Here is a 25,096-nt window from a genome sequence, read left to right as displayed (position 1 = left end):
CAGAGTCCCAGAGCCTCGCAGCACCCACAAAGCCCCGCCTACCCAGCAAAGACCCCGCCTCTTTGCTCGAAACCGAATCTCGCTCTGCCCAGCTCTGCAAACACGCCCCTCCACGGTCTGTACCGCCTCCGGAGAGCGACAGGTCGGTCAACACTCCATGACTCTCTGCGCACGCACCATGATCAGGTCGTCCATACAGGTGCCTGAGTCTACGTGTAAGACGGAGAGATTCACGCTTAGTGGCGTTTGGGGTTGTTTTGAGGAAATACGTTCTCGGTATGAATACCACTCTTTTCTCGCTCAAGCTTTCGGCGAGAGCATGTTGTATCTTTCAGGCATATTTCTTGACTGCCCCGGCTAGGACCCAGCAGCGGGGTCCTGGGGATGCAGCCGGAAGTACGGCGTGTGTGCTGTGCGGTGGGTAGCTGTGTGCGCTCCGCGTGTGCTGCCGCGTGGGCCATGGGGCGGCGGGCGCGGGGCCGGCGGTTCCAGCAGCCGCCGCAGCCTGAGGGCGAGGAAGACGGCAGCGACGGCAGCAGAAAGCGCGGCCAGGAGGTAGGTGCCAGGAGAGAGGGGTGCCCCGTGGGCTCGCGCGTTGGGAGCTTGCTCGTGGGCTGGGTTAGCGGGTGTTGGAGCTTGCTCACCTGTCGCTTTCCTGTCAGGGCTGGGAAGGTGGATATCCCGAGATCATAAAGGAGAACAAGCTCTTTGAGCACTACTATCAGGAACTCAAGATCGTGCCGGAGGGAGAATGGGACCAATTCATGGGCTCACTTCGAGAGCCCCTCCCAGCCACATTGAGAATCACTGGTTACAAAAGGTAAGTTTGGTGTGTCTTTTCTAAGATGTGGACTTGGGGGCTTTGGAGAGGGAGCTATAGAGCAGCCAGGGTTGCTTTGGCACTTGCATGTGGGAGATTAGAACAAGAATAGAAAAGGCAACCTGGGAAAGACCTGGGTGGGGTGGGGGATGGGTGAACTGATCGGTTCATCTGAGCAGCACGAAACTTTGCCTCTCCCTGACTGTCAGTATACACCATCCCCAAGACCTGTTGCAAATAAGAAATGAAGCTGGGCTGAAATGCAGTATTCCATTTACCTTATTTGTAAGGTGTGTGCAATCTGTGGTCCAACACAACAGTAAACTGGAGGGAAATAGAAAATCATTGTGCTGCTTTCTTAGATGTTAACAGGATCGCAGTGCTAAAAATGAAGTCTGCACACCCCAGGGCGATTATGGGATGTCTTATCAGAACTGGCTTTACATTTAAAACGCTTGCAATCTTAAAGTTATTAAATCTTACAACTCTCCTCTTTCGATTACTGTGAAATTTGCTTATTTTTTCATAGCCATGCAAAAGAGATTCTCCATTGCTTGAAGAACAAGTATTTTAAGGAATTGGAGGACCTGGAGGTAGATGGACAGAAAGTTGAAGTTCCTCAGCCACTAAGCTGGTGGGTACAGAATGCTTCCTTGTGTTGTGTATTCTTAGGTACCCAGCCCCCTTGAATGCGATTTCTTAATTCTTCAGTCACTGTTGGCATAAAAAGCTCGGATGTACTTTTCAAGCATTTGTTTGTATGTTTTCCAAGACAGGATTTCTATGTGCAGCTCTGGATGTCCTGGAACTTGTTCTGTAGACAAGGTTAGCCTCAAGCTCCGATCTAACTGCTCTGCTTGGGTGGACTAAATCCATGTACCAGCATCATTTTCCTCTGTTAAAACCTCTAAATGTTCTTCTTTGTAGTGCTTTTATCAACATGAGATTGGTGTATACATGTTCATAAATGACTTGCAGTTAATTGAGTTAATGAGTGTGGTTAATTGGTTTTGGGCCCAGCCTCCTCCTCTTTGATGTTGCTGGGTAGCTTTATTTTTCTTCTGTTTTCTCTATCACTTTTTTCTTTCTTTTTGGATATTTTATTTATTTACACTTCGAATATTATCCCCTTTCCCGGTTTCCCCTTTGGAAACCCTTATCTCACCCCTCAGCCCCCTACTTCTATGAAGGTGCTCACCCACCCACTCCCACCTCACCACCCTGGCATTCCCCTACCTATACTGGGTCATCAAGCCTTCACAGGACCAAGGGCCTCCCCTCCCACTGATGCCAGATAAGGCCATCCTCTGCTACATGCAGCTGGAGTCATGGGTCCCTCTATGTGTACTCTTTGGATGATGGTTTAGTCCCTGGGAGGTCTGGGGGTTGTGGTTGGTTGGTATTATTGTTTTTCCTATGGGGTTCCAAACCCCTTCAGCTCCTACAATCCTTCCCTTAACTCCTACTCTAATTGGGGTCCCTGTGCTCAGTCCAATGGTTGACTGCAAGCATCTCCATCTGTATTGGTAAGGCACTAGCGAAGCCTCTCTGGAGACATTCATATCAGGCTCCTATCAGCAAACAGTTCTTGCCATCTACAATAGTGTCTGGGTTTGTTGTCTGTATGTGGGATGGATCCCTAGGTGGGGCACTCTCTGGGTCATCTTTCCTTAAGTCTCTACTCCATATTTTGTCCTTGTGTTTCCTTTAGACAGGAGCAATTCTAGGTTAAAATTTTGGACATGAGTGGGTGGCCCCATCCCCCAACCAGGGACCATGCCAAACCTCTGGATATGGTCTCAACAAATTCTCTCTCTTTGTTGGGTATTTCAGCTAATGTCATCCCCATTGGGCCCTGGAAGCCTCTTGCTTTCCTGGCATCTGGGGCTTTTAGGTGGCTATCCCCAGTTCCCCATCCCCCACTGCTACACACTTCTGTTCAATTACCTGACCCTCTGTACATCTACCCTGTCTCTTCCCATACCTGCTCTCCATCCCCTTTTTCTCCCTCCCCTTCTCTCTTCCTCCCAAGTCCCTCCCACCTTCTACTTCCTGTGAGTATTTTGTTCCCCTTCTAAGAAGGACTGATCCACACTTAGGTCTTCCTTCTTGAGCTTCATATGGTCTGTGAATTGTATTGTGGGTATTCCGAGCCTTTTCCTAATACCCACTTACCAGTGAATACATACCATGTGTGTTTTTTTGTGACTGGGTTACCTCATCTGAGTGGATTCTTGAACTTCTGTTAACAGTCCCCACTTTTCCACGTCATAGTTTCAGAGTAGATGTCCTCCCTTCATCTCTGGAAGACAAGCTCTACTTGTTAGAGTCTCACCACAGGTTGCTATGGCTTATATACCAGTGTTTCCCAGCACAGCCTGCCTGTAGGCTCAGAGTCAGTCATCTACTGCTCCTGTGACAACCCTTTTATTACTTGTCATCCCTGGCGCCAAGAGTGTAGAATTCCTCGTTCAGTACATGAAATGCTCAGTAGTAGCTAAGATGTTCTATATCCTGAGTGAGCTTACATATAAAATATTTCATATTTCAGATTTTGAGATAGAATTTTCACAAAAGAAAATATATAAGGGTGAATTTAGTAAGCCTTTTCTGATAACTATAGGTTTTGAATTTTATTGCTTTTTGATTTTGAGGTAGGGTCTCATGTAACTCTGGCTAGTCTGGGAGTTTCTATGTAGACCAGGCTAGCTTCGAAGTCAGAGAGATTGTTCCCTCTTCTGTTGGGAACCAAGGCCTATGCTACCATGTCTGCATTTTGGCTATTTATATATTGATGTTGTCTTTTGTTTTTAGGTAATCTTTTGTGGGTTTTTTTTTTTATCATGGAATATGGCTTGCCAATTTTCCCTGGCTATTTGATTTTCAGTATCCTTAGCATAGTTAAGCACAACACATTTATTTAAATGAGTACTAAATGTCTGACACTAATCAGTGTACAGAAGATTTCCCAAATAACCACACTGGACTTCATACTGGTGGCATCCATGTGCTGCCTCTTATGAAACAGAATGCATACTTCAGTTGTTTTTAATTGCCTGATAAGTCAAAGATAGGTTCAGAATGAGTGGAAAGATGCTGTGTGTAACATCCATAGAAAATTTCATTTTCATAATTTAGACAGAAATTATCAGAAGTATCTTAATGCACAATGGTTGAGCACGTCTTAAGATACTCAGAGCTGTTTCTCTGTGTCGCTCCCAGGTTTCAAATTTGTTACTTGGGTCTGTTTTCCAATCAGCCTGATTTCATTTCCCATTTGTTACCATGGCTGCAGAGATACATAGAACCTTTTTGACCTGCATTGTTCTAGGAGTTCATTGTCCTGTCTCAGGTGTAACAATCAGCACTGACAGAGATTGATCACTGTCTGACCTGCTTAGTTTGATGTTGGGTTGAGTAGCCTTGGTAAGCAGGATGCTGTGAGTCATACCAAGTCCCTCATTCCTGCCTTTGCATGTAAGTGAATACGTACAGGCCAGGTGTAGATAACACCTGTCCCGATCACTGACTTCATAAAGAAGGAATGTCCTCAGAGTGACACAGATGGCAGGAGGCTTCCTTCTTTACTGCATAGCTGATAACAGACTCCGTTAAACCTGAGTGCATTTGTGGCTTCCAAGAATGGGAGGGGATGTAGGGTTGGGTTTTGTACGTAAGCTCTTTTGTTGTTGCCTCATAGAATTGCTTTGTACAGAAATGGAAAATAGATTAACAATCATAATCACAAATTTGTCAAACATGTAAATGCCTGCTACTCATGTCTTATTGTATGAAAATAGTGAATATCTTTTGTCTTATTTAGGTACCCTGAAGAACTTGCCTGGCACACAAATTTAAGTCGGAAAATCTTGAGAAAGTCCCCATTGTTGGCAAAGTTTCATCAGTTCCTGGTCAGCGAGACGGAGTCTGTAAGTGGGTTCTGCGGAGAATGAGTGCTGCTGATAACACTGGCACTGTGGCCCTGGTCAGGAGACACTAGTTTTAGTATTCTGTAACTGACTAAGTTCACCTGTCTCTGTTGTCAGTTTGTCTTACTGTCTCTTCTTGGTGGATTCACATGCTGTAGAATTTGAGTGTAGGGCCAGGCTGTCACTCACAGTGCTTCTGTGTGGTCTGTTTCTTTTTCTTCTTAGATGTGTTCCCTTGACTGTCACACATACAAAGTACAAGATTACTTGGCCTATAGAAGTTGTCTAGTTTACTTATAATGGCACTGTTAATATCACACTTTATTGTATCTTGCCTATTGAATTTTTCCTATATTGAATCGTTACCAGTGCAACCAAATGCATGTAGCCAAGTGCAGCTGTAATTCTCACAGGTGCAGACCTTCTGGGTTGGTTTGAGCAACTTTAGTCACTGGACTCTAGCCTAGAGGTGTCCCAGGGCAGCACCCATCCTTTCACGTGGAGCTGGATAAGTGTACCCTCTGTAGCTTTCCTTTTCTTTCTTTTGGAGTCTTTGATTTCATATTTTACTTGGGGGTTTCCCCTCCTCTTCTTGTTCACCAAGCTTTAGAAGTACTGTGCTTCCCTGTTTACTGATGCCATTACCAATTCGAAAGTTGGATCTGGCTCAGTTCAATTACTAGCTGTTTTACCACTGTGGCTTTCTGTCCAAATAGATAAAGGGCATAACTTTGCTTGACTTTCCCTCCTTGGATAGTAAGAATTGAAAGCTGCCACATCCTTGTCTGTACTGTGCTCTGCCCAGTTCCTTATCTGGGTTGGTGGTTGAGTAAAAGGTTAGCAAACCATTAGGGAGCATCCAATTTGTGCTTTGAGTAGAGCTCAGGCTGGGTGTTGACCAGTGACATAGGCAGCTGGGTGGTAATGGAGATCCAAGTTGTGAGGGAAGGTGGCTGGTTGGAAGGAAGGTTTCGAGGTCTTCCTGGGAACTAGGTAGTGAGAACTGTGCAGCTAAGCAGGGCTGGCTTCGTAACTTCTGCAGAGTTTTGGAAGCAAGTCACATTGATAAACTAGAAGCTTAAGTCAGTGTGCCTAGGTGAGTGAATCAAAGTTTAAGTAGGTGCCATAGAATGACTGCTGATCAGAAACTCAAGACAGGTAAAAATGTCAAGTCTAGATGTCAGTTCTGATGGTCATATGCCTGACTTGTCATGCGTCAAATGCTTGGCAAGTGTTCCTCGTGCTGAGAAGCGGGTAGCTTACGTGGCCCACGTGTTCCTGGTTTTGGTAGGGTAATAACTGAGGCAGTACTGCCCTGCCTCTCCCTGTTGGGTTTGAATGGGTTTTATCTGCCAGTTCTCAGGCCCTGGCTCTTGGGAAAACAACAGGAGGGCGTTGATTAGTTGCTCAAAAGATGAAGATAGGATCAGTAACTGATGTCTGGTTTTTGCAAGGAGTTGCTTGGCTCTAGAAAGTGGATATGGAGGGTTCCTGATAGAGGTGACGTGGGAAGAAGGATTATCACTCAATGCGCTTTCCTGTGCTGTTTTGTTTGGCTCTTGGCTGCCTGCTGCTCTGATAGCTGACCACCCTTGAGGATACTCACCCAACCCTGGTGCTTAGAGGAATGAGACTGTGGTCTTAACCTCCATTGTTATACCTGACACCCTAACTTGATGGTTGTTTTAGTCTTTAAATAGCAAGCAACTATTGATTGATATAAAAGTCTCTCACTGAATTATTTTGTGGTAGTAGAGATTTGCCTACTCCTTGTAAGATTACATGGGCTTTTCATATTACACTTGAAACAGTCCTGATTTGAAATGCTGGGTTGTTTTTTTTTCTCCTCAAGGGAAACATCAGCCGCCAGGAGGCTGTCAGCATGATTCCCCCACTGCTGCTCAACGTTGAGCCCCATCATAAGGTAGTGTACCAGATAGAAGATGGGAGGGTAGGTAGGTACTGGCAGTGTGTGTCCACTCTGCTGAAACCTTTAGTAGTATGAGTGTGTCTCCTTAGGGTTTTGTTTTTGTAGTTTTGTCTTGTGTCTTACAATACACATAGTCACATATAACTTTCTCTACTCTTCAAGTTTTCTTAACATAACAAATTAACTATATAGATAGATAACCTTGAGTAAGTCTTTTGTCTAAATCACATTGGTTCCATGGCACTCTTTAGAGCTAAGCACTGTTGTATGATTATCAGTAACCTGATGGCTTGCCCGTGACCACATGGTTCTCTGAGTACACATTCTATCACTGCATTTTCCCGATGAGGAAAAGGAAGAAGAAATGCAGTGGACCCACACTGTGGTGCTGACACTGTCACGCTGGGCCACTCCTGTTCACTTCTAACTCCACAGTTCCCAGCAGCACTCTGTCCTCAGCCCTGTGCCTCTGTTGTTTCATGACTCCTTGGTTTTATGAGTAGGGAACATTCTTCATCGAGGAGAAGTTTAGTTTGTTGGAATGCAAGTCAGTGTATTAGAATGACTCACAAAATGGTTTGAGATCTAATGCAGAGTGTTACAGCTTTTCATAAGTGACATGTTTGTTTGCTTGCTTGTCTTTATAGATCTTAGACATGTGTGCAGCCCCTGGATCCAAGACCACACAGTTAATTGAAATGTTGCATGCAGACATGAGTGTGCCCTTTCCAGGTAATCACTGTGGGGCAGGGGGCTATTTTGGGTTGTGGTCGATGAAAGGTCCTTTCCTTTCCTGCTTCCTGGGCAGTGACTGCTCCTGTCACTATGAACTTTGATGAGTCCTCAAACCAGCACAGTCAGACTGATAGATTCCTCTGTCTGTCTGTAATAGGAAACGGGCCTGCACATAGTACAGACAGACTTCTTTTTGAACTTGAGTAGGAACACCCCCGTTTGAACTTGAGTAGGTGAGAAGCAGTTGCATGATGTTCTTGGTTATTGCTGTTAGCCTCTTCCATTCAGATCCCCCACCTTCAAGAGAGGGATGTGGTAGCATTAGACGCCATATGTGAAGTGGGATGTGATGGGCAGTGGTGTGGGGAGGCTGCCGGACGCTCATAAGGCAGCAGCCATTTCTGCAGTCCTGGGAGTGGGGAGCAGGATTTCTAGTGTTGGTCAGGTCGCTTTGGTCTTGGTCTGTCCTGTTTGCTGGCTTTCAGCAGCTGCCCAAGTCCCAGTTTGGACAGGACCAGTTTCTTCTCTGTATTCCTGCTGTCTTTTGTCCCTCGCTTTTGTGAAGCATAGTTCTGGTTGTAAATGTTGTTAAGCATATTATGTTTTCTGTGATGGAGTATGGGAGAAGCCGGAAATGAGCCGGAGCACACGCCTGAGCTTGGGTATCATGTCCCAGAAGGAGATGATGGGCTTGGGTTGACAAGACCCCACCCCAGGCCAGATTTTTATTATAGAGCAGATCCCCTGGCACATAGGCAGGGTCTTAACTCTGCCAGGTTTCATGTGCCTTTCTGTTTATGCCTTCCTTATAACTAGTGATATTCGTAGGAAAGCCATTGGCACAAAGTAAACAGCAGCTAACAGACGAGCCTTGAGGTTTTGAGTGTTTAGTGCCTTTAAAATGCACACGTCGGCGCCTTTTCCCTTGTCTATAAAGTCTTGTTCTGAGGTCTTACGTTTCACGGAGCTTTCCTCCTCACCTGCCGACCCAGAGGTTCTGGTTGTGTGTTTCAGGGGATGAGTCTGTTCCTGCTGCATCTCTCCTGACTACAATTTTATGTTCCTAGAGGGATTTGTAATCGCAAATGACGTGGACAACAAGCGCTGCTATCTGCTCGTCCATCAGGCCAAACGGTTGAGCAGTCCCTGCATCATGGTGGTGAACCATGACGCATCCAGCATTCCTAGACTCACAGTAGATGTGGATGGAAGGAAAGAGATTCTCTTCTATGATCGGATTTTGTGTGATGTCCCTTGCAGGTATTTATTATTAAAAGGCCAGAATGCCCAAAATCAGGAAATCCAAGCACATGCAGATTAGATGAAGTGAGGAAGCACATGAACACAGTGATGCACACGGTTACTGCAGCCGTGGAATGGAGGAGGATGTGAGCTGGAATAAAAGGACAGACTTGAGGTAGTTGTGAAACAGTTTAGCATGGTGCTGGGTATAGAACAGTCATGACAGCTCCAGAAGAGATGGAACATCCTTGAGGAATGTAAATTTTACACACGCGTATCTTAAGTCTTCTCTTCTTGGAGCATGTATATAAAAAAGGTCAGTTTTCTATTCAAGTTTGTTACTTAGTTCAGTGAAAGAAATTTCAGAGTTGAAACCCTTGTAAAACTCATTTTAACTGTGTACTGATGCTTCAATTTTAATGGCATAAATGTGAGAGAATTAGACTTTATGTCTGTGAAGTGACTGAATTGCTGTCTTAGAAGGAAAGACCCTGTCCTGTTATAGACATCAGTTGAGAGGTAGGTGAAACCCAAGCATTAATACCTGAACAGAATGGATTGGTGGAAATTAGAGCTCTGAATCTGCTGGAGAGAACCTATCAAAGTGCTTAGGGCAACTCAAGGATGCCATTTCTTAAACATTTACTGCTTGTAGTAGCACTAGTTTGACTTGTAGCTGGTAGCACTGAGTGTGCTTGAGTTAAAATACATGGAGATTTTATACTTCAGAATAGCATGAAATGTAAAAGCAGGGATTACCTTAACTAACTTTCAGTGTGGTAAGTAAAACTTTTAATGTTCTGTATGAACATTAAATACATGAGTCATGAATGCTCTCTTATTTCCTTAATTAAAATATTAAAATATTCTGATTAACCTCGAGGGTCCTATGTTTTCTTCCCATATGGTCTTTTCAAGCTCTTGATTGTAGGCTGAAGAAACTCCTGAAATTATGGTAGGTTTTCTACCATGAGGCCTGTCGTCCAGCCAGGGTCATTTTAAAGTGTATGCTGTCTTGTGGAACTACTCCTGAAGCTTATGGACATGAAGCTGAGGAATTATAAGCCAGAGCAGGAACAGACCCCGGAGGGTGGGCTGGGTTGATGAAATAGGACAACACAAGTCTATCCTGTAAAGTGTATATCGGATAATTTTTATCAAATCACAGGAAAAAGTGAGGAATATTTAACTGCATAGAAAAAAGGTGTAGAAGGATTAAGTTAGCCTGAGTGAATTGATCGCTGTGGCAAAACCTTTGCTAGTATAATACTGATTTTTAAATGTCTTTTAGTAACCAGATTTCTAAGAAGCATTTATGCAAGGGCCTAATTCCTAGGTATACTGATTAATTTTGCTGATATAGGCTGAGTATCCCTAATTTGAAATGTAAAGTTCTCCTAAAGTCAAAAGTATTTTGAGTCCTTGGCAGATCTAAGTGAACAATTCCACACCCTAACTGGTGACAAGTCACAACCAAAACACTGCCTATTCAAAGTGCCACTTCGTCATCTTCAGACTGGGCATGTAAGGTAGCTACAGAGCAGATATGTTTGTTTAGAATTGGCTCTCATCCTCACATTGCGAAGACACCTAGCACTTCTTTGCAGCAGAGCATTGTGGATCTGGTCACATGTAGCTGTCACTTGTCCATGGAAGCAATCTCTTGAGAGTCAACTGAGGTTTTCTGTTCCTGTTGCTTGCTTTTAGATTTGAATGTAAAATACAGTTTCCTGAAAGCTAAAGTGGAAAGTTTGTGAGGATGGAGTTGCCTTAGTCAGTATTTATCATGCCTGCTTTGTGGTTCAGCTTGGTATGACCTGGGCACGGTTCACTTGTTACATATCTTCTTTCCAGTGGCGATGGCACAATGAGAAAAAACATTGATGTCTGGAAGAAATGGACTACCTTAAACAGCTTGCAGCTCCATGGGTAAGTGAATTGCTTAGCCCGAGACAGGCAGACTGAAAGACGCATTGCTCCCTGGCAAACCATCCCGATCGCACTGGGAGTCACAGTTAATAGTTGCCTCATGAGAATGAATGGCCAATAGAAGTTACTTTAAAGCACTAGTTCTCAACCTGTGGGTTGTGACACTGTTAGGACACATATCAGATGTTTACACTTTGATTCATAATTGTAACAAAATTAGACTTATTAAGTAATAACAAAACAATTTTATGGCTGGGCTCACCAAACACAAGGAACTATATTAGAGGGTTGTAACATTAGGAAGGTTGAGAACAGTTTCTTTAATGTCTTATTTAAGTAATAGTAGTAGCTGCTAGCTGCCATGGTGGCACATCCCTTCAGTCCCAGCACTTAGGCAGAGGAGGTAGGCAGACCTCTTTGAGTTTAAGGCCAGCCTAGTCTACAAAGTGAGTTCTAAGACAGCCAGAGCTGTTACACAGAAATTCTGTCTTGACAAACCAAACCAAGTAAATAAACAAACAAACAAATAAATAAGGTATGGTAACAGCTACTTTTTATGCTGTCTTGGTGGATGCATATTTGCCTTCTGTGCCCATTTCACCTTGTGGTTCTCATGGTAGCATCTGTCCATGCTTAGGGCATTGCAGTATTGCAAGAGTGTGGCACTCTTCCTGTTTATGTTTCATCTGAACATGTCTGCCTAGTGCCTGTGGAGGTCAGAAGACTGGAGTTAGGGATGTTCATGAGCCACCATATGGATGGTGGGAGCCAAACCCAGGTCCTCAATACATGCCCTTAACTGCCGAGTTACCTTTCCAGACCCTCCCTCCCTCCCTCCCTCCCTCCCGGCACGGATTCTAAATGGCTCTTTCTATAGAGCTTGGTATTTTTATCTCTTTTAACATGAAAAGCACATGTTCTCCAGTGTGTAATGGGTGGTCTAGTATATTAGTATAGACTGACTACAAATAATTTAAAAGTACTTTGTTTATTAAATCTTACTGGTTTTGTAAAATGGAGAAAAGGATTTATATTTTTCATAGAAAAACTACATATTTCAATAAATTTGGAGATTTTAGTAGAGAAATTCTCCAAATATGCTCTACTTTTGTTGTTAAACTGTTGGGAAACTTGTAACAGAGCAGAAAAAATATAAAAATAGATGTTAGAATGTACATACAAGCTTATCTAAGATTACGTTAAAATCACTTGCAACCTGGAGAAGTGTTTGCCTTGTTTTTATTGTAAAAGTGTCATCAAAGTCATGTCTGTGGCGGAGTGAGTAGGTGCTCTGTAGGCTGTTCTGGGACTGTTTGTTGTGTTAACCTGAGATCTACCCTTAGCCTACAGCTTCGGATTGCAACCCGAGGTGCTGAGCAGCTGGCCGAGGGTGGCAGAATGGTGTATTCCACCTGTTCCTTGAACCCTGTGGAAGATGAAGCCGTCATAGCAGCTCTGCTGGAGAAGAGTGAAGGTGAGCATGTGTGCAGCCAGACCCTAAAAGCGCACAGTGAGCAGGCCGCAGGGGAGAAGGCAGGGCGGGTGTTCACCATTTGCATGTAGGCTTAACCCATTGCCTGTAACTTTTTTTTTTTTTTTTTTTTTGATTCTTTTTTTCAGAGCTGGGGATTGAACCCAGGGCCTTGCGCTTCCTAGACAAGCGCTCTACTACTGAGCTAAATCCCCAACCCCACCTGTAACTTTTTAAAGTGAGAGATATAGTACTTAAAAAATACTCTCTTGTGACGTGTTTGACATGTTTTGTGAATTGCTTGGAACCTGAAAGCTTAAGGACAAAGCTGTGTTCATTTTTCTCTAATGACAAGATAATTGTCACTATGCTAGGCCCTTATACATTGGTTAATGTAGAAGAGTTTGATGGGGTAGAATAATTCCCACTGAACATCTTGTCTGCAAGTGTGTAGTGTATCAGGCTGATTGCCGCTGTGCAGCTTTTACCACTGTCCTCAGTTCCTCATCCTGCAAAACTGAACTTGAAGCCGTGTGTCCCTTCTGCTACCACTACCCGGCTCTTGTCTCTGGAATTGTGACTCCAGGGTCCTCTTGTAGGTGAGCCATAATATAGCTGTCTCCCTTGGTTGCCTTGTTTGCCTCAGTGCAAGGTTCTGTCAGGGTTTTATTCCATGTGTAAGCTGAGCTGGACCCAGTTGTCTCGTTTACCAGATCATCAGTGGGTGGGCCCTTGAATTTCTACTTTGAACTGTGAACTTGGGGCTGTGAACATGGTGTTAGTCTCCCAGCCTGCTTTCCATGCTTTGGGATGTGATCTGGAAGGGGATGGCTGAGTGTTCTAGTATCTTCCTGTGTTGAGGATTTACCAGGCTGCTCTTTGTAGTGATGTCATTGTACATCCGAACATAAGGTTCCAGCTTTGTCGTGTGCTTGGCCATTCCCACTGCCGTAAAGTCTTAGACCCTGAGTTACACTGAGTTACTTCTAACTATTCCAAAGCTGCGTTTCCATGATGGTTTCAGAAGAGCTTTACGTTCAGCCTTTTGCTGAGGTGTCAGCTTTACACCAGCCTGTGCTGGAGTTTTTACAAAGCAATTAGTAGACTTTTTCCACGTGTTGATAATCACAGTCCACCAGGGTGCCATCTTCACAAGCATGGAGGAAGTTCAACATAATGTGGAAAGTGCACTCACATTCCCTGTGGCTCAGCACCCACCCCTGCCATCCCGTGTATGAGGTGTGCTCAGCTCTGCTGGTCTGGCCTGTGCAGTCAGCCCTCAGCTGGGTCCTTTGGATTAACATTTGATATGTTGGATTGAATTCTTACACTTTATTTAGCCTTAGTAAAGATGGGATTTTGGAACAATCATTTTGCACATGGAGAAGGAAATGATGATGTCATACCCACAGGCACTTTGGGTCAAGTGATAAGAATTGAACCTGATCAGATTTATGCCTATGTTAGCTAACGTTCGAACGGCCCAGGTTGGGGATGTAGCTCAGTGACAGTCCTTAACTGGCATGAACAGTTCCTGGGACTGATTCTCAACAGAACCCTCTGAAGGTAGTTGTGGGATTTGAGGGATTCACACTCTAGTGGTGCTTTTTATTGATATAAAAAATGACTGGTTTCTTGGTGAGCAGTTCGTTGACTAGAGTAGGTACTAAATGCACCTAATCTCACCTGAAGCACGGGCTTGATGGTGACAGGAGCCTTCCTTCTGTCATCAGGCCTGGCATTTAGTCCCAGTCACAAGCTTTAAACAGAAAAACGGAGCAACAGGAAGAGCGTAGAGTAGTTCGGTGTGGGGAAACCAGGGACTGTCAGATGCTCAGAGCTGACACGCTTCAGTTGAGGACTGGAAGAAAGATGGCTTGCAGCAGGAATCTGCAGGGTGGATGAGTTCCTATCTGACTGGGGGTGAGCATTGCTCTTCGATGTGGCCAGTGGCCTGTGCTGAAGAGAACTGGTGCCCACACGAGTGTTTTCTTTGAAGGAGGGAGATTCTTAAGAGCAGACTGCTTCTTTGGAAATTTCTCCTAGCAAGTGTCCCCTTGGGAGCCTTTAGACTTGTTTACAGTTCCTCGGTTTCTCTTCACTTCTCCAAGGGGCTCTGTTTTCCTTGAGTCTGTGTTGGTGGCTGGTTAAATGTTGACTGAAGCCTCGCTGTGCCGCTTCCAAGTCACTGTTGTAGACACAGAACTAGAGCATGTTCACAGCTGCCCTGATGCCCCCATGGTACCCAGTGGGCAGTTTTAGAAAACTTTTATGATTGAACATAATTTCTGGGGTGTTTGTTAGACAGAAAGGTATGGAGACACACAGATGACCCAACCAGTGTCTCTGTGGAGTATGCCTGCGTCTGAGCCCCCGCTGTGGGGCAAACAGGCAGCGACTGTAATTACACTTGCAGCTTTGTTATTAACTGTTAATCTGCATTTCCAGAATGCAGTTAAATGACTTTTAGTGAACTCACTCAGCTGAGTCTGTCACCACAATCCAGTTTGAGGCCATTTTTGTACCTCAAGAAGGTTCTTTATGCCCACTGGTTTTCACTCCCTGTCGTACTCTAAGCTGTTTTTTGTCTATGGCCTGGCCTTCTCAGAACATTCTTAAGAGTGGAGTTGCAGTGTGTCCACTTTGATGTATGCACTTTACTGGGATTTCTTTGAATGGGCACAGTGTATGCCTTTGTGGGGATGCGCGCGCGCGCACGCGCGTGTGTGTGTTCGATCTTAGGGTCTCTGGAGCTTGCTGATAGATCTGCTGAGTTGTCTGTCTGTCTGTCTGTGTTCCCAGGTGCCCTGGAGCTTGCTGATGTATCTGCTGAGTTGCCAGGACTAAAGTGGATGCCTGGAGTCTCACAGTGGAAGGTAATCTTGTGATGGAGACTTTATTTCTGAGGACCAGGGACACCTTGAGAGAGCCACAAGCGTTGGAAAACATTTGCGTTTTGGCATTGTGAATCAGGCCGTCACATGGTTGTACAGTATAGATTCCACTTGCAGATTCTGTTTAATGACAAATGTTATAATTGCATGTGGTGGTTTTTTTCTGTTTTTGTTCCTTTTATGGAACCTGGCTTTGCTCTTATGCCCATAAATATGACCTTTTTTTTTCCTTAATGTGTGTGATGTGCAGATCAACTTTGGTTTATAAATCAAAATAGTTCCCCCTTGACCTCCCTCCACAAAACATTCTGAGATTTGTTTTAAAAACAAAAAGGAGCTTAGTCAGTGGTGTGATAATGTTCTTCTGGACTTTGGGGTGAAGGTTATTTATGTGCGACCGTCGCCTTGCTCTGGGAACCAGTGTGCTCTTGACTGTGGCAGTGCTGCGTGTCTGTTTCAACAGGTCATGACTAGAGATGGGCAGTGGTTTGCAGACTGGCAGGAGGTTCCCCAGGGCAGGCACACGCAAATACGGCCCACCATGTTCCCCCCAAAGGACCTGGACAAACTACAGGCAATGCATTTAGAGCGATGGTAAGTGCACACTGTGGGCTGTAGGGTAGGGATGCAGTCTGTCAGGTCCACGAAGTTGGTGTCCATTGCTTGCTAGCACCAGTGTTTACAAATACTGGGATTGGTTCCAATTGCAGAGCTAACACTTTGGAGACTGCGTGCCTTTGTCGTTTCCTCATTTATGTGTAGTAACTGTACAGCACAGTTGCTTCATTATGACAGCTCCATAAATGCATGTAGTGTGCCCTGATCATCACTGTCATCTCCCCATCTCTGTGTGTGCCCCTTACCTTCCCCTCTGTGGATTTTTCAGTGATATGTGGCTTTGTGAGTAGGGCTAAGTGTCTGCAGTAAAGCCAGATCAGACCCGGGCAGACTCTGTAAAACCAAAGGAACAGTGGATCGTTTGCATGACTTTGTGCATTTCTACTGTTGTAGCCTTCGAATACTGCCCCATCATCAGAATACTGGAGGGTTCTTTGTGGCAGTATTGGTCAAGAAAGCACCAATGCCATGGAACAAACGTCAGCCCAAGGTAAGCTTTACCAGAAGACAAAACCTGTTAAGAGTTCATTCATTTCAAATGCAGAGCACAGTGGAGGTTGTGAGGGCCTAGGGTGTTAGAAAAGTTGGGAACTTAAAAGCAGGGGGGATTCACTTGAATCTCAGATTCCTCACAGAGAGACAGTGAGAAAGGGTGTATTTGGAAGCACGTCCTCTCTGTGTCTTATTCCCAGCTACCTAATAGCACTTGAAAGGACATGAGATTGATGGTGGACAGGACTATGGACCCTGAGCCTGGAGTCCTCTAGCATTTACTGCCCTGTACAATCAGGTTCATTCTGCCCTAGAATAAGACATTTTCCTCCCATCTGTGAGCTATCATGGGAGGCTATGATGCGCAGACTTCCCTACCTCGATGCCACCGGCTGTAAGAACCAAATCCAAGTCACAGCAATAGCCTCAAGAGACTGTAAACAGTGCCTGCTGCCTCTGAAAGGACACAGCACAGCTATGTCTGTGGCTTTAATTATGAGTGGTGTCCACCTCTACATGACTGACAAGTAAAATACTACCTCATAGGAGGGTGTCTCCAGCAGGGCACACTATTCACTTTTACACAGGCCAGGCCAGATGAGTATGAGACCAAGTGAGAGAGGCATGCTAACATGGAACCCAGCAAATGACACAAGTACTTTAAAAAGCAAGACAAAATATCAACAGTAAAAGGGAAGAGAGGCCAAAACCCTGTTAAAGCATGGAGCTGGAAGGCACCTCAGGTGTGGGTCAGTCTGTAGAATACTCACAGTACTCAGAGCCATCAGCTGTAGGCACAGAGCACAGGGAACGCCACTATTACACACAAAGATGCATCACGCCCAGAGCACACAACTACTGAGGCTGGAGGCCGAGCTGGGTAGAGCAGAAATGAACACAGCCATAGGACCGCCATCCTACTGTCAGAAAAGCATACAGCTCTAAGCTTTGAATCCCGAGGGGTTGGGGCTCTCCAGAGTTAGGACGATAGCTTCAGCTAGGTCAGTAGACACTGACCAACAGTTACCCCGAGCCACCGGTTCCAGAGAAGGATGAGGTCCTTGGAGAGAACAGTTCCTTTCTGTTTTTTCAAAGCTGAGCAGCCTCAGTCCTAATCCAAGATGACTTGGAGGAGACAGAAGTTTGCAGGACAGTTGATAACCACAGAATGCTTTGTGCTGCAGGCAAGTGTGCTAGAATGCCAGACTACACCCCAGGGTAAGAGCGTCAGCATGTAAACGAACGGCTTGCTTCTGCTCTAAGCCACTTAATTGTATATTATAATTGCCCTGTTTTTCACCCCACTTCTTGAAGCCCTGGGTGCGTGTTCCTCCTAATTACACCCTGGAACAGTTTCCACAGCCCTCTCGTTAGTTATGTGCCTGAGCCGAACCCTGCAGGACCCTTGGTTAGCACAGTCTCACACTCATGTGAGCTCAGGCCTTCCCCAGAGTGGACACAGGGTTACTGAGGAAGAGCAGGCCGGCTCTCTAGGTGTCTGGGTTGTTCTTTGTGAAGCTGTTGGAAAGTCAGCTCTGAATTGAACAATGACTGTCTGCAGATTCCATTTAAAGAGCACATTTTAAAAGCAATGTTTTAATAAAAAGAATATTTGTCTTCCAGTGCTGTAAAAACATTGAAGTGGTTGACAGGAGCATAGTAGTCTTAATTTCCTTACAGTGATGTGAAGTGTGTTGCTTTTGTGTGAAAATGAATTTGTTCTCTTCAACAGGTACAGAGTAAATCTGCACAGGCCAGAGACCCCAAAGCATCCAACACTGTGGCTGCCACAAAGGGAAATCCCAGTGACCAGTCTGAGCTGGAAAGCCAGATGATCACTGGAGCTGGTGACTCAGAAGCAGCTCAGACGACTGAGAACACAGAGAGTAATGAGAAGAAAGATGGCGTATGTGGGTGAGGAAGAGGATGGCCTCTGAGCAGGACTGTCTGTTGTCTTCATAGCCCTCCTTGTTAAACTAAATGGGGTCTCGGAGCCTTAGCCATGGTGACTTTGAGAGAAATGGGGATACTGCACAACTGTGTGCTATGTTCTACCATTGACATAGCACCCACAGACGCTTCCAGCACTGCAGACGGTTAAGCGCTGGGCAGGGCAGGATGAGTGCTGCTGGTGTGGAACGCTCCCACGCACTACCTTACGCTTTCTATTCCCTCCTCAGCCCTCCTCCATCAAAGAAAATGAAGTTGTTTGGATTCAAAGAAGATCCGTTCGTGTTCATTCCTGAGGATGATCCTTTATTTCCACCTATTGAGTAAGGATCTTGCCATTTGAATCCCGCTTTTGAAAGTTCATTGCAGCAAAACAAATGCATTACCAATCACATACGACGGATATTTGGTACTTAGCTCTTCCTCCCGATCATGTGTTAGAGTGGGTAGAGTTGAGAGACAGCAGTCTTCTTCATGAAGCTGAAAAAAAGAACTACCTGGAGGTAAAGGTGACAGGAAGCACTGTCAGCTGGGACCCAGTATAGTTTTAGCTCACTCAGAGCTAATATAGCAGGCAGTGGCCAAGGCTCTTGGTCTGCTCTTATTTAGGAACTTGAGGAGCCAGTAGGTTTGAGTGGGAGTGGAATTGCCCTGCATGGAGAACACAGAAAAGCATCCATTGTCAAAGCTTTAAGGTTTGGCCCAGATTAGGAGTCTGGGCTTCTGGTCATTGAAATAGCAGAAGAGCAGCTCTTGTAACAGCCCTTTAGCTGTCTGTCCTCTGGCACATCTACCTGCGCTTCAAGGTGAAGCCAGGTGGCCTGCTGGGTCGTAAGCAGTGCTACTTTGTTGACAGGAAGTTCTATGCCTTGGATCCTTCATTCCCGAGGATGAATTTGCTAACCCGAACCACAGAAGGAAAGAAGCGGCAGCTTTATATGGTCTCCAAGGAGTTGAGGAATGTACTGCTCAACAACAGCGAGAAGATGAAGGTGTCGGGGCGTGGGCGTGGCTGAGCACAAGCAGGACCACACCCTGCTGTTCACCTGGGAGGGCAGGCCCCAGGGTTTCCTCTCTGTTCTCCCCCTGGACAGTTCTAGGTTTGCCAGCCTAGTGTCTGTGCCTCTTAACAGTGCTGTCAGGAACTGCCTTTCAGCTCCTTGGGTCTTCTGGGCTGTGGGAGCAGTAACATGAGGCATGCATACTTAGATGTGTCCAACTTACTCTTGTGTTTAACTGGTCAGCTTTTAATTGTTTCCATGAGCTGTGGGCATAGAAGTGATTGGAACTATGATTTGATTCTTGAAAACCAGTTCCAGGAAGGGCCCATTTTTCTGTCCATCCCTTTCTAAAGCTGCTCACAGGCAGCCATACTGCTTGTAGTGGAAGGTGTAGCAGTGAATGATTATCCTTAATTCCTGTTGAATCTCATTTAACTTACAGGTCATTAACACTGGGATAAAAGTCTGGTGTCGAAATAACAGTGGTGAAGAGTTTGACTGTGCGTTCCGTTTGGCACAGGAGGTAATTTAGAAAAGGGTTTCAAAGTACTAGCCATGGTTAATAATTAGCAGCCAGAGAGGGCCTTCTGGTATGCCACTCGAGTTCCATATCTCAGAGGTCCTTGGGATTCTCCAGGGCCTAGGTTTCTTTGGGGCCTTGACCCAAGGGAGGGACTTCAGTTGAGTCATGAACCATACAAGAAAGCCCCTCAGTAAGGAATCATGGATAACCATGCTCTTTCTTGACTCTCTTACAGGGAATATATACATTGTATCCATTTATCAATTCAAGAATCATTACTGTATCAATGGAAGATGTGAAGACACTGTTGACCCAGGAGAACCCATTCTTTAGAAAACTGAGCAGTGAGGCCTACAGTCAAGTTAAGGACCTCAGTGAGTAAAGGGATCCAAGACGCTAAGTAGCTTGTGTCACTTCCATGGGGACTACAAACGAGGCTGCACATTCCTCAGTCAGTCCTCTGTATGCTCCACACTCTCAGATTTGACCAGTCGTGGATTGAGGATAACTGAGAGGAAAGCAGTCCTGCCTGGCAGGGGATCTGCTCGTTGGCACAGAGTTTGATCTCGGGAGAGTGATGAACTGCACGTGCCTATAGTTCCAGCACTTAGCAAGATCAGAACCATTCCCACCCAGATGGCATGCAGGATAACAACTGCTGACAGGACAGTCACAGAGAGACAGCCTTACAGAGATTGTAGTGGGTTTAGTGATGTGCTGTGCCGTTTCTAGGAAAGACCTGAGCCCTTTTGAGGATTCTTTGCCTTGTCTCTCATGGAACCCCTACTTGTACTCATTATAAAGCACTTGGGCCTGGCACCACTTGACTCCCGTACAATCCTGGTAGGACTTGAGTCCAGGTTCTCTATATAGACCCATGAGACCAGCAGTCTCAGTTGCACTGTCCTCTTACAGCTCCCAGACTCCGGCATTAGGTCACCATGGCGACATCTTCACCAAGTGTGTTTTGTTGTGCTTTTCTTTCGTTTGCACCTTTCTCACGTCTGTTGGTGTAGCTCAGTCTGGGCACCACACTACCTTGGCCTTCTACACCCTCTTCTTGCCTTGGTGTGAGTCACAGGCCTGCAGAATGCAGGACATTCAGCAGGGAAGGAAGGGACAGGAGCTTTCCATCTCTGTCTCTTAAATCTTCTGGGAAGATTTACTTCACTTTGTACCTTTGATTGGGTATGGGACATACCTGTGCCTGAAGTGTACATACAGAGGTCAGAGGACAGCCCACGGGGATTACTTCTGCCCACTGAGTTCTGGATATGACTTCTTCCTCCAGTCTTCAGGCTTAGATAGAAAGCATTTTGACCAGCTGAGCTGTCTGCTGGCCCTTATGTGTATTGAGGTGATAGAGCATAGGACTTGGTAATTTTCATGGTATTTTGTGCTGTGTCTAGAAGTTGGGATTTTAGTTAAATTTCAACTTCATGTTTCTTCCCCAGAGTGTGCTAAATACTATACACTTGCATATGTATTCCCCCCTCCACACACACCCTGCTTCAGTCTGTTGATTGAGTGGATTTTCTTCCGCCTGTATCCCTGAGACAAGAGCTCACTGACCCTTCTTGGAAATAGCACACACATCTGCTCAGTAGTTGTGGTCAGGTGAAACCTTGTCACATGTGTCTGTTTCTCTTTCTTCCAGCAAAGGGAAGTGTTGTGCTGAAGTACGAACCAGATTCTGCGTAAGTACAAGTGCCTAGCTGTTGGATAAGCGGCTGGGCATAGCGGCTTCTGGTGTAAGGCTAGGGCGGGGGGCCTGGCCTACAGGAATTCTGGGGAGTTCCCAGCAGCACTGAGGGCGGTGGGAGCACAACTTCGACTGCACACGTGGCAGGAACGGGGCAGTGGGCACAGCACGTCCTTGAGAGGTTGTGTGTCACTATCACAAGATGGTGTAGTGAACAGCATGCTTAATTCTTACACAGGACCTTCTTTTTTGGCAGGAATCCAGACACCCTCCGGTGCCCCATTGTGCTATGTGGGTGGCGGGGAAAGGCCTCTATTAGAACTTTTGTGCCCAAAAATGAGCGGCTGCATTATCTCAGGATGATGGGTCTAGAGGTATTGGGAGAAAAGAAAAAAGAGGGTGTCATTCTTACCAATGAGAGTGTTGCCAGCCCAGAACAGCCTGAAGAAGAGGATGCCAAGCAGACAGCACAAGACCCCTGTAACCCAGACTCTGTTCCTGGATGTGACCCAGGTGCAGCTGAGCCATCCCGGTGAAGATGTCCCACACACTGAATTGGTACCATCCTTTTGTTGGAGATCAAACCTAGAATGTCCTTAGCTGGGACCTGGAGATGAGTGGGTGGCTAGTCTAGGGAGAGCTATATTTTCTAGCATTTGGAAGTCGCTTTTGCAGAATGGATTCATGTTCCTGCTTTAAAGGCTAATATGACACAGCCTTTGCAGAAGTCGCTTTTGCAGAGTGGATACATGTTTCTGCTTTAAAGGCTAATATGACACAGCCTTTGCAGAAGTTCGGATCCCTTGTCGGGCCAATATTGGCCTAGTCTAAAATTATAGCAAAAATCTACAAGTCTTGGGAAGCAACTCTATGCTTTTAATATTTTTTGGGCTGCACATCAGTGTGCTGTGCAGTCACGCTGACACTGAGGTCTCAGGTGACTTCTGTGCCTTTGTGATAAAGGGTGAGGGTAAGCCTGGTGAATCATGACAGCAGTTTTGGGGACCGTTTGTGCTTATCCTGGAAGTGCTTTAAGTGGGGTGGAGATTGCTGGGTCATGAAATAAAGAGCTATTATAATGTGTCTTGACATATGACTTGGATTTGCTTTTAGTTGGCTAATGGGAGAGAGAGAACCAAGCCCTCTTGTGTCTCATATAGGAATTGAAGCTGGGCTGCTGCAGTGTTGTCAGCCACTGTGTCCTGAGCAGCTTCCTGCTACAGTGAGGTGAGGCAGATGGACCTGGGCTGTGCTGGATCCTAGACTGGCTGTAGCACAGACCCAAGCTCATGCCCACTGAGCCATTGATGTCTCAGCATTTAAGGGTGAAGAAGTAGAGCTGGGTGGACCTGCACTTGTGTCCCCTGCCTGGCTTCCAGGAGTGCTAGCCTGGCCGGCCACGTTTATCCTCCTCAGCAGTGTCCCCCATCAGCCTCATGCTCAGAGTTTGGTTATCATTGAACACAAATGTAGGGCAGACGTATCCAGTGACGTCTCTGTATTCGTGTCCTCTTGAAACATTTTCCTGTCAGCTGCTGTGTTCCCCCTCACCCAGATTTTCCGGGCAGAGTTCTTGCAGGTGCTCTTTCTTCCCTGTGTATGTAATATGTTTTGCCTGCACTGTTGAGCATTAATTACATGCATGTTCTCCAGGCCTTCCTATATATGCTCTGAGCCAAACACCAGCTATCTCTGGGATAGCTGTGCCTTGCTCATAAAAGTTCAATCCAGTTGGATCTGTTGACTGTTTATCCCCTGAGGAGAGACATAGGATCCTCACCTGAATGTCCAGCTGCGCCATACCACAAGTATGTAACTCTGCCTTGGGGAGGGCCAGAGGATAAAGAAGACCAGGGTGGGAATCCCATCTATGTGGCTATGGGGAAGCCATCTTCTGGTTGAAGACTTGGGCTACAAAAGACTGTCTTGCAGGGGAAGGAAACCCAAGTCCCTGTAAGTAGCCCTCACCTGTCCTACAAGTAAGCCCTGTAATTCACCGGTTCCCCAGAATGAATTCTGGTAGAAGTGTGGGGTTTAGAGAAAGCATGGTGTTGGGCTCTAAGGAGGAGGGGCACACTTTGCTTACTTCCCTGTCCAGGGGAGGGAGACATTTTAGCAGTAGTGGGTCTCTCCTAACATAGGTGAGCCTGACCTTGAGAAGACCACTTAGTGAGAAGACCTCTAAGCTGTAGCCATTGGAAGTACCTCACTGCCGAGTAGCCTGGTGACAACCTCAGCCAGTGCTGCCCTGGATGCCTCCATCTTGTGAGTCCTTCTCTTACAGGATGTGGGTTCGTTACTTTGTAGAATGTTCTCGGGCTCTTCCTTCTTACTAGAGCAGGTAGGCAGTGCAGCTAGGGCCGTGGCACTGTTGGTTGTCTGTCACCTTGTGGCAGCTTTGCTTGTTGGCAGACAGCTACCTGCCATTGTGCCCATCCCGTGTTTGTGTATTATAGGGAAGTCCCTTCAAGACTTTGTTCTTTTTCCTCAGACTTCAACAGTCAGCATAGTTTCTGAGACGTCATTTTGTTAAATAAGTTATGAACCTGAGAACCTCCTGCTTCAGCCTCCCAAGTACTGTTTTCCCCTTGTTTCCTCTGAATTTAGGAGTGGATGGCCATGAGTTACTATGTCCAGCTTTGGATGCCGTCTTGTAGAGACCATCTAAGCAGATGAAACTGTCTGATTCTTGGTCAAATCCTACTGGACGTGCAGGTCAGGTGGCAGTCCTGGGGCCACATAGACGTGGAACCATTCAGGCTGTGTGCATTAACCTTGGGTCCTAGGATAGTTAAAGTGCTTATAGTGTAGTATGTTTTCTTGTCAATTTCAGTAAGGGTTGTCTGATTTCTATCAGATATACACACACATGCATGCAAGTTAAATAATAACAAAGGCTGAGGGGCGGGGGATCTTGTTTCCTCTGAATTCAGGAGTGAATGGCCATGATGACTAAGGTCTGGGTGAGATGCTGCTTTCCTCTAACCATGCCACAGACCAGCAGGGGTGTTAAAGTGTGCTTGCACAGTCATTTCACACATTTTAAGCAGCAACAGAAAGTTCCGTGTCAGCACAGAACCTGGGCAGGAAAGTGGAAATCTGCTGTTGATGGAGAAGCAAGCACATGTGTGAGCATGTGACTTACAAGTTCACAAAACGGGAATACAGAAACTTTTGGGCTCTGGGTAGAGCTGGTCACTGAGTGAGGACAAATAAATATTTAAATATTGAACTATGGAGATCTAAGGCTACTCTGAACCAGAGATAATATGGAGTATAGGAGACAGTCATACAACTGGAGAGTCCAAAGGTTAGAGCTCTTGCCATCCATAACCTTTGGGATACTCAACATGGCCACACTAGTGGCTGCAGTGCCCCTCAACACTGAGAAAGTGGACCATTGCCTATCAACCCTCTTAAGGGAAGGCTTAGCCACATGCAGTTGGTGGCTTGTGCTGATTCTGTGGCCATCACCAGGCCTTTACAGTGATGACTTCCAACTTGAGAATCCATGCCCTCATGGATTCCTGTGTCTTTTCTTTAGGGGGTTGTCTTAGGGTTTCTACTCCTGCACAAATCAGGACCAAGAAGCAAGTTGGGGAGGAAAGGGTTTATTCAGCTTACACTTCCACATTGCTGTTCATCACCAAAGGAAGTCAGGACTGGAACTCAAGCAGGTCAGGAAGCAGGAGCTGATGCAGAGGCCATGGAGGGATGTTACTTACTGGCTTGCTTCCCCTGGCTTGCTCAGCTTGCTTTCTTATAGAACTCAGGACTACCAGCTCAGGGATGGCACCACCCACAATGCTTGGGCCCTTCCCTCTTGTTCACTAATTGAGAAAATGCCTTACAGATGGATC

At 45.8% G+C, this 25,096-nt stretch overlaps 1 protein-coding gene across 2 annotated transcripts; it reads left to right on the top strand.

The window, feature by feature from the left end:
- Window positions 1-369: 369 nt before the first annotated feature.
- Window positions 370-24,085, top strand: Nsun2 (NOP2/Sun RNA methyltransferase 2). 2 transcript variants are annotated; one of them, NM_001108403.1, is given in 19 exon segments: window positions 383-555; window positions 663-820; window positions 1,350-1,454; window positions 4,644-4,749; window positions 6,602-6,673; window positions 7,327-7,411; window positions 8,482-8,674; window positions 10,511-10,585; window positions 11,929-12,059; window positions 14,859-14,932; window positions 15,414-15,544; window positions 15,962-16,058; window positions 17,793-17,974; window positions 18,241-18,333; window positions 18,867-19,002; window positions 19,454-19,534; window positions 19,770-19,908; window positions 21,192-21,231; window positions 21,493-24,085. In NM_001108403.1, coding segments are annotated over 19 exon segments (2,349 nt in total). In that variant the 5' UTR covers window positions 383-384; the 3' UTR covers window positions 21,773-24,085.
- Window positions 24,086-25,096: the final 1,011 nt, after the last annotated feature.

This window comes from Rattus norvegicus, chromosome 1 (assembly GCF_021556685.1).
Source record: "Rattus norvegicus strain SHRSP/BbbUtx chromosome 1, alternate assembly SHRSP_T2T, whole genome shotgun sequence".
Lineage (NCBI taxonomy): Eukaryota > Metazoa > Chordata > Mammalia > Rodentia > Muridae > Rattus > Rattus norvegicus.
The sequence above is the reverse complement of the archived record's forward strand: the minus strand, read 5'-3'. Positions and strand labels throughout refer to the sequence as shown.